Below are 8293 nucleotides of genomic sequence, written 5' to 3' on the forward strand. Positions count from 1 at the left end.
GGGGGGGCGTGGGGGGGGGGGGGGGGGTGCGGGGGGCAAGGGCCGGGGGTCGAGGTGACTGACGGGGGTGGGGGAGACGACGACCAAGGGCCGGGACGGAAGTGGGCAGGGCTCATTTCTTTTTCCAGCCTAGCCCCCCTCCCCTCCAAGTTCTTTTCTGCTCTTCCCTCTCCAACACCCCCCCCCACCCCCCAGGGCTCTGGCTTCAGCCTCAGCTGCCTTAGCAGCCCCCCGCGTTCAGGAGGATGTCTCATCCGCTCTGCTGGCAGAGTTCTTGAAGGTGAGCACTCCGAGATCCTCCCCCATTCTCCGCTAGCTAGAGAGTGCTTTGGAATGTCCCGCTCAAGAGGCACCCCTTCTCCCCCATGATGGTAAAGCCCATTGACATCCAGAGCTCAAAGAGAAACGTTCCCCACCCTCTGAGACCCTGACTTTAGGGGCAGCCCTCCTACTCGTGTGTAGCTTCTATCTGAGGTGAAGGTGTTTGGAAATGCATTCCTGAACCCTGCCCTCCAGGATTCAAGGAAGAAGGAGAAGTTGCTGTGGGGCCAGCTGCAGGTGGTAGATGCCCTTCAGGGATTCCTGGAGCACATGGACGTGACTGTGAACACCGAAGAAGAAATCCGTGAGAGCTCTAGAACCCCTTGTAGGGGTGGGGGCTGCCTGGAGGGACGAGCAGGGGGAGGCTGGCAGCAGGGAGAACTGAACTCCATTTCCCTCTTCCCTGGGCCAGGGGCAGAAGCCAGTGCAGCCCAACAGCTCTGGAAGGACCTGAAGGCTGAGCACCAGAGACAGGTGGAAGCCATTGAGGCTGCCTTGCCGCGGGCCCTAGAGCAACTGGAGGCCAGCCAGAGGAAGCAGGCTTTATTGGGGAGTGCTCTGAGGCAGGCCCAGGCCAAAAGGCAGGCTTTGGAGGATTGGCAGAAGATGGCCTGGGCCCGGTGGAGGCGAGAGCAGGTGAGGGCAGCTGAGGGCAGGTGAGGGCAGCTGAGGAAGGGAGAAAGCCAGGGCAGCAGCGGGATGGTGGCAGCCTCGCTTCTGTCCTCATAGGAAAAGCAAAGGCAGCGGTTAGTGGCTGGAGCCCAAGCCCAGAGTAAGCGCCTGGAAAATGCCAACAAACACAGGGAGCAGGGGCTGACGCTCCAGTATGAAGAACGAGAGAACGCCCGCAGGTAGGGATCTGCCTCTTGGGGCCCAAAGGGAGAGGTGGGAAAGAGGAAGGTGGCCAGGGGCCGGGCCTTCCACGGGGCTGGAGGAGGGCAGGGCGCTGAGTATCGGCCTCTGTTTGCACAGGCTTGGTGCCTTCCTAGGACTTCTGGAGATGCTGCACGGTGCTTCGGGGGATGGAAGAGACGGAAACCTCTCTGGAATGCCTGCAGCAAGCTCCCTGCAGTGACACCTCCCCACCTCCACAAAGGCGTGTCCAATAAAGGTCTCGGCTCTTTTTTTTTTTTTCTTTCCCAAGATTGATGAGGGGGGTGGAAACTGGCGTCTGCCGAGACCCCCCAAGGCTCTCTGCTCAGGCCACCGGGAAGATTGGAACCGGACTCCTTTAGACCACTCAGAACAAAGAATTCTGCCAGCAGTCACCAAGAGATCCCAGTCCTCCCGGAGGCCCCCTGGCTTCAAGTCTTCCCATCCCATGTTAACTCCTCCTTCTTCCTCTGTGTTCCCCCAGCCCACACCCAGTAGCTACACTCAAAAGGCATGCCTGTTGTTACCTCGAAGACCACATTGTTCAAAGCACTGCCCACCTACTGGGACCCAGCCTTCTTCCTCTAGCTACTTGGCAGTGCTGCCCTCCTCACTGGGGGCTACCAGGGTGGAGGTTGCCTTGAAGCTTCGTTTGCGCTTTTGAACATTCTGCTCAGGACGGAAGATGATGATGTACACCTTGGGCACATAGAGCATCCCCAGGGAGACCGAGGCACTGAGGCTCATCGACACAGTCAGTGTTGTCGTCTGGATGTATATCTGATCCAAAGAAAAGGGGTGTTGGCCCGGTCCAAACCAGCCGATCCACCCCCTTCCCTATCCTGTACCTGGGATGGCCCCCAGTGGCGAAAGGACAAGAGATGACTCTTCTGGGGAGGGTTTGGCCAAAAGGATAGATGGCATTTTGGGGGTTGGAAAGGATGGCCAGGTTAAAGGTCCAGAGGCAGGAGAGGGCCCATTATGGGCAGGGTGGAGGAGAAGGAAAAGGATGAATGAATAAAACCCACAAGTGAACACAGGATGAAATGAATGGTAACATGTGTGAACAGGTTAACGATGAGATGAACAGACACATGATGAAATTAATTGGTGACTATTCAAATGCAGAAGTGATTGAATCCTAGATTCTTCACAAGACTGCCAAGTGGGCAGGAAGTGGGGCGACACGCCAGTGCCGGGTCCTCACCTTCTCGGCAGATTGGGCTGTGCCGAAGAAGATGGGGACAAAGGCAAGCCACACGATACAGGTGGTGTACATGGTGAAGCCAATGGGCTTCGCCTCATTGAATGTCTCTGGAACCCCACGAGCTTTGATTGCATAGACCGTGCAGGTCACCATGAGCACCAGGCTGTAGCCAAGGCAGCCAATCAGGGAGAGATCTGACATGTCACACTTGAGGACCCCCCGAGCTCGTTCCGGGTCTGGTGTCCGCTGTTCTTCGTAGTCGATGACACTGTGTGGTGGCTGGAAACCCAACCAGGTTACTACACCTATGACCTGAAAAGACATGAAAAATCAGCTTTACGGGAAAGCCAGTTTAGAGAATCTGTCACATTTTCCACTCTAAAAAGAACCCACTTAAGGCTGGTGACCTACGTTACAGGAAGAGATTCTTGACTTTCTAGTGCCTTAATCATTTTTTTAAAGGAGACCCTTCTTAAGAATGGAATTTACCAGAATGGGTTCTTTGTCTTACCAAAAAAGGCGCCCCCTCTTCCCCAATTCCTAGGGACTTTGGCCTTGCCACAGTAGTGTAGGGACTCGATTGAGAGGGCATAGAAAACAAACCTGCACAGAAGTCAGGCTGAAGGTGATGACGAGCTGTGAGGTGGGGCTGATGAAGGGTGGGGGAGTGACAGACCTCTTGCCACGCTCAAAGATGCGGTAGATGCGGTTGGTCTTGGTGAGCAGGGCAGAGTAGCTCAGGGCGGTGCCCAGCCCAAGAAGGAGGCGTCGGGCAGCGCAGATGGCAGGGCCTGGCTCAGCCACCATGAGGAAGGTGATGGCGTAGATGAGGAAGATGCCCGTGAGGAGGATGTAGCTGAGCTCACGGCCTGAGGCCCGGACAATGGGGGTATTGTGGTGCCTTATAAAGGTGACCAGCACAGAGGCAGTAGCTGCAATGCCTGCCACAGCCAGCAGGAGGGGCGGGATAGCCCAGGGAGAGGCCCAGTCAAGGCGGATGACAGGTGTGGGCCGACAGCCAGTATGATTCAGTGTGGGCCTGGCTCCTAATGGGCAGGCCTCACAGGTAAATTCATCCACCCGGTAGCGGTAGCCATCGCAAGGTTCACAGTGCCAACAGCAGGGGACACCTTTCACCATCTTCTTTCGCTCCCCAGGCCCACATGGGAGGCTGCACAGGGAAGTCGGTGGCAGCAGGGGGCTGCCTGACCACTCCAATTCTTCTACCTGAGGGTAGAGGCTACAGGGAATCACCTTGAACACACTTTCTTCACCTTTGGGGGGGCCTCCTGGACCGCTTCCTAGGATCATCTTTTTAAATAATTGAAGGAAGTGCTAAATTAGAGTTAGAGATGAGTGAAAATCAAGATGGCACGTTTTCCCCATCCAAGTGCCTGGACCCCCCGAAGTCTACTCATGGAGCCCAGCTTGACCTCGAATCTCTTGAGTTACGTTGCTGCATCTTCTCAGTCCCTTCCTTCTTCACCCTCACTGGCTCTCCCTTTCTTGCTTCCCACACCCCACCCCTACCCCACTCCTGCTGGTCATCCACAGGGAAGATGTCACCATTGGTTCTGTTAGTGAGGAAAGCCCCGAAGGTCCACGAAGGTACCAAACCTGCCGTGGCAGGGGCGTCCCCCCAGAGCTGCCTCAGAATCTGACCATGAGGACTCTGAAACTGTTTGTTTCTTAGTCCTGTGCCCTTCCCACCCTTCCCTGCCCCTCAGCCACAAGCCCCACTCACATTGAGCTTCAAGGATTCAGTCCACTGGCCCACAGCACGGTAGCCTCCACTGCCGTTTGTCACTTGGTACTGGAAGATGTCATAGCGCCCAGGGGCGTCCCCATTCTCATTGAACATCACAGGGGTCCCTGCACTGCCTGGAGGTGGAGGAGCTCCCCTGAAACCACATCTCCCTGCCCTGTTTGCCTACTGCCACCGTCCAAGCCTGCCCAAATCATGAGTCCAAAGAGAGACTCCATCTCTGACTGATCCACTCCATCGCTGACGCCTGTCTGAACTAGGAAAACAGTTCAGGGCCTAGGTGGGTGGGTCATCACAGGGTTCTTAGAAGAATCAAATGAGCTACCACATGGAAAGCCCTCTGCAAATTTTTTTTTACAAGCTCTTTATAGACACAATTAGAGATAACTAAGTGGCCCACTGGATAGAGTCCTGGACCTGGAATAAGAAAGATCCAAATTTAAATCTGACTTCAGACACTTAACAAGCTGTGTGACCCTGGGCAAGTCATTTCACCTCTGCCTCAGTTTCCTCAGTTGTCAAATGGAGATCAGAATGCTGGGAGGCTCCATTGAGATTACATTTGTACAGTGTTTTGCAAACTGCAAAGAGCCATATAAATGCGTCCCTATAAGTCCCGCTGTTTTGATGGGGAGTTTTATGTGTGTACGTTATTTAAACAAAGGAGATAACTGGAAAAGCCATGCATCACAGGCCTACCTGATGCCACCGTTCCCATAACTCCCACACACTCAGGTCGAGTAGAGCATAAACTTCTTAAAAGTCAGCTCTGCCAACATAGAGGCCTACTGTGCTAAGGCTTCCCAGCTCTGCTAGAAGGACCCCTGATTTTTCATAACAGTGGGAAAAGGTGAGTGTGAAGTCTATAATGTCAGACCTTCAAGAGCACATATTCCAACTCCCTCATTTTATTAAAGAGGAAAGTGAGGCTGAGAGGAGGAGAAAAGGACTTGTTCAAGTTCCCAAACCAATGACTTTCAGAGCCAGGACTTGGACCCAGGTCTCCTAATGCTCATTTCTCAGAAGGTTCGAGTTTTGTGAGCCTTCTAATAATTTCAAGCAAATGATCATCCATTCTTTCCCCCGGGGCTCTGTCTGTCTGGTTGGTTGACCCCAGCTTACCATTGAAGTGAACTGCTCGGATGTACTGCAGGAGTGTGCGCCCATTGGTGGGGCTCATGGCAGGACAAAGCCCAGTGTAGCCTGGACACAGAGCCTGATGCATGCTGTGGAGGGCATGAGCGATGGCGTAGACGGCGTCAATCACAAACTGCACCTTGCCCTCCTGCTTGTAGGCTGAGTCTCGCCCAATCCTCTCTTCACCTGTGCCCGGGGAGAGACAAGGATTTGTGTCCAGTCTTCCTGGTCCAGCCCCAGGCCACAATGCCTGCTCCTCTCTTGTCCCTTCCCCTTACCCGTGCACTTGCGGGTGGCAGCATCATCAGATTGGGCACCAAAGCTCGTCGTCAGCTTGCAGTTAAAGTTGTCCTCCCAGAACTCGGCAAACCAGATGTTGCGCCGGTTGTTCTCCAAGGAGCGGGTGGTGAAGTACTGGTCAAACCCTGGTTGGCAGAAGGAAAGATCCAGCCCCAGATTCAAGGAAAAGGAGTGAAGAGGACATGCCCGGGGTGGGGAGGGGAGGGGGCCTCCAGGCAGTGGCAGGCTTCGAGGTCAGGTTGGTTCACTGCCCTCCTTGATCTTATCAGGGTTGCAGGGCAATGCCTCTCTGGCTAGGGAGAGAGAGATGGAAATAAATGAAGGGGATGTGAAACCTCATGGCTGGGGATAGTCTCTGACTTAGACTGAGCTAGTATTGAAAATGGGTAAAATTAGGGAAGGAACCACATCACACCATCTTTTATTTCCTTCACAGGCTCACTTGAGGGTGACCTTTAGATGTGGTTTGGTAGATATTGAACTTAACAATTTTCAAGGCTTATGACTGAAGAAGGTGCCAAATGCCAATCCCTTGTGGTGCCTTTTCCAACCTCGCCTTCAAAGAGTCCTCTCTGTTTTCCCAGTACTGCCCCCATGTTCACATCAAACACTTCCTCTTTTTGAGAATCCCCTTCTACATTTTGAGTATCCAAAGAAGCTACTCACCATCAATGGAAGCCCGCTTGGGAAGAATAGTGATGGCACCCACTGCCACATCCTCAACGTTCAGAATGGGGGAGGTCTTAGCCCCCCAACTGTCTGAGCCCACCCACAGGAAGTGGCCTGTCAGGTTGGCCTTTTGGGCAGCTTCCAGGACCCGCCTAGAGAGCCAAAGGGAGCCAAAAGAAAGATGAGGCTTGGGGAGGGGGGGGTGTGGAGGGAGGAGAGCCTGAAGTCTTCGAATCTGTCAGCTGGATCACTCTCCACCCTCCCTCCCTCCAGTACATGCACTTCACCCCAAGCAGACAGAGCTGAATTGCAGCAGTAGGGTAAATAATAACTCCTGTGTGCCCTGTGGGTCCTTGAGTCCTTGTGGACCAGTGGTAAGAAAGAAAACGGTTTCTCGGGAGAAGCAGCCTTCGGTTCTCTTCAACAGAAACTGTCCTGTCTTTCTGGGTCTGGCCTCTCCGTGATTCTTGAACCAAGGGTCCCTCCCTATTATAGCAGCCCCATCTCCTTACTTGATGTCATCCTCGATTGCAAAGATGATGATGCCCCGGGCATTAGGCGTCTCCATGAGCCTTTTGATGACCTTGTCAAATTCTCCAGGCTTTGGTTCCCGGGGGATTTTGATCGACTGAGCAATGCAGACGCCTCCTGGGTCCCACCCCAAACAAGAGATGTGGCCCATTTCACTTCACACCTAGCCCTCCTCTCCCCAACCCTTGCCCATATGCTGCTTTCAGCTGTCTGAGGTCCTGCATCCATTGGTTTCGCAAGGAGAAACAGACTGAGACCTTAGCTCAGTTGTAGCCTGGACTGGGGAGAGAACCCTCAATCTCATGAGTGAGGAAGGGTGGGGGGAGGTCTCCCAAGCCTCAGGAAGTCCCCTGGCAGAAAACCGGGTCTAGCCACTCGCCCTCGGTGGTCCTGTAGCTGGTAAGGCCTATCTAGTCTATGGGAGGGATGGGGAGGATCCTCTGGGAACTAGAAAACTACCTGGGGGCATCAAGCATTGTTTTGTTGGGGGGTTTTTGTTTTTGTTTTTGTTTGTTTTGTCATTGTTCATTTTTCTTGGTGGAGCAGCGGCAAAAGCCAGTTAAAGGATGTGGCTTCCAATCATCCCTTTGCCAGGTGTCCTTGAGACACTCGTTTCAGCTCTCTGGGCTGCCTCCGTTTTTATTCTCGGTCAAATGGGGGACTGGGTGGGAAGAGCTTGGCCTAGCTGACCTCTCTGGTGGCCTCAGTTTCCCAGGCAGATTCTCCCAACCCCTTGCTCCTCTGCTGTACTCACCAGCTTCTCGGGAGATCTGCACAAAGGCCTCAACCCCGCTCTCCCCATAGTTGCCCTCAGAAGCCAGAGTGGACACATAGTTCCAGCCCAGAGCCCGCACAACATCGACCATGGCTTGAGCTTGGTAGGAATCTGGTGGGACCACCCGGGAGAAGAAGTCATAGCGGGCATTGTCGCTGAGCTCGGGGGCTGTGGATGCATAGCTGATCTGAGGGATCTGGGGGAAAGAGTTTGGTCTCCGTCAATGGGTTGGGAGTGATGCCCCCCCCACCCCCACATCCAACACACACACACACACACACACACGCACACACACACACACACACACACACACACACACCCCCCCCCCCCCCCCCCCCCCTCTCCCCCCCCCCTCCCCCCCCTTCCCCCCCTCCCCCCCCCCCCCCTTTCTCCCTCCTCTCTCTCCTCTCCCCCCTCTCTCCCTCCTCTCTTTCTCTTCTCTCTCTCTCTCCTCTCTCTTTCCTCTCTCTCTCCCTCTCTCTCTCTCTCTCCTCTCTTTCTCTCTTATCTCTCTCTTCCCTCTCTCTCCTCTCTCTCTCTTTCTCTCTCACTCTCCGCCCCCTCTCCCTCCTCTCTCTCTTTTCTCCCTCTCCTCTCTCTTTCCTCTCACCTCTCTCTCTCTTTCCTCTCTCTCTCTTTCTCTCATTGTCTCTCTTCTCTCCCCCCCTCGTTCCCTCCTTGCTCCCTCTCTTCTCTCTCTCTCTTCTCTCTCTCT

General features: G+C 54.3%; 2 protein-coding genes across 3 annotated transcripts; one reads left to right on the top strand and one right to left on the bottom strand.

Moving 5' to 3' along the window:
* Positions 1 to 133: 133 nt before the first annotated feature.
* On the top strand, positions 134 to 2234 carry ZWINT (ZW10 interacting kinetochore protein; the record flags this gene model as incomplete). Its single annotated transcript, XM_027870583.1, is given in 7 exon segments — positions 134 to 280; positions 517 to 625; positions 734 to 957; positions 1051 to 1172; positions 1294 to 1339; positions 1341 to 1432; positions 1679 to 2234. Coding segments are annotated over 6 exon segments (738 nt in total), but the record flags the coding sequence as incomplete, so codon positions are not given.
* On the bottom strand, positions 1766 to 7771 carry LOC114049305 (metabotropic glutamate receptor 6). Of its 2 annotated transcripts, XM_027870573.1 has the most exons (9): positions 7558 to 7771; positions 6785 to 6920; positions 6270 to 6424; positions 5582 to 5728; positions 5289 to 5489; positions 4146 to 4282; positions 3005 to 3628; positions 2402 to 2713; positions 1766 to 1974 (listed from the first exon to the last, which is right to left on the bottom strand). In XM_027870573.1, exons 1-9 carry the CDS (start codon positions 7667 to 7669, stop codon positions 1783 to 1785), a joined length of 2016 nt encoding a protein of 671 aa, XP_027726374.1. In that variant the 5' UTR covers positions 7670 to 7771; the 3' UTR covers positions 1766 to 1782. The 2 variants fall into 2 exon arrangements, with proteins under 2 accessions (XP_027726374.1, XP_027726367.1); XM_027870566.1 differs by lacking the exon at positions 1766 to 1974 and having other exon boundaries at positions 2303 to 2713.
* Between the last annotated feature and the right edge of the window lie 522 nt (positions 7772 to 8293).

This window comes from Vombatus ursinus, unplaced genomic scaffold (genome assembly GCF_900497805.2).
Source record: "Vombatus ursinus unplaced genomic scaffold, bare-nosed wombat genome assembly UNPS02003111.1, whole genome shotgun sequence".
Taxonomy (NCBI): Eukaryota; Metazoa; Chordata; class Mammalia; order Diprotodontia; family Vombatidae; genus Vombatus; species Vombatus ursinus.

Excerpts from the sequence above, each read along its gene's own strand:
- LOC114049305 (XM_027870573.1), bottom strand. The coding sequence starts at position 7,669 with ATGGTCGATGTTGTGCGGGCTCTGGGCTGGAACTATGTGTCCACTCTG. Across the intron at positions 5,729-6,269 it reads CAAGCGGGCTTCCATTGATG|GGTTTGACCAGTACTTCACC; the intron begins GTGAGTAGCTTC and ends TCTGCCAACCAG. Across the intron at positions 3,629-4,145 it reads CTGAATCCTTGAAGCTCAAT|GTAGAAGAATTGGAGTGGTC; the intron begins GTGAGTGGGGCT and ends CTCTACCCTCAG.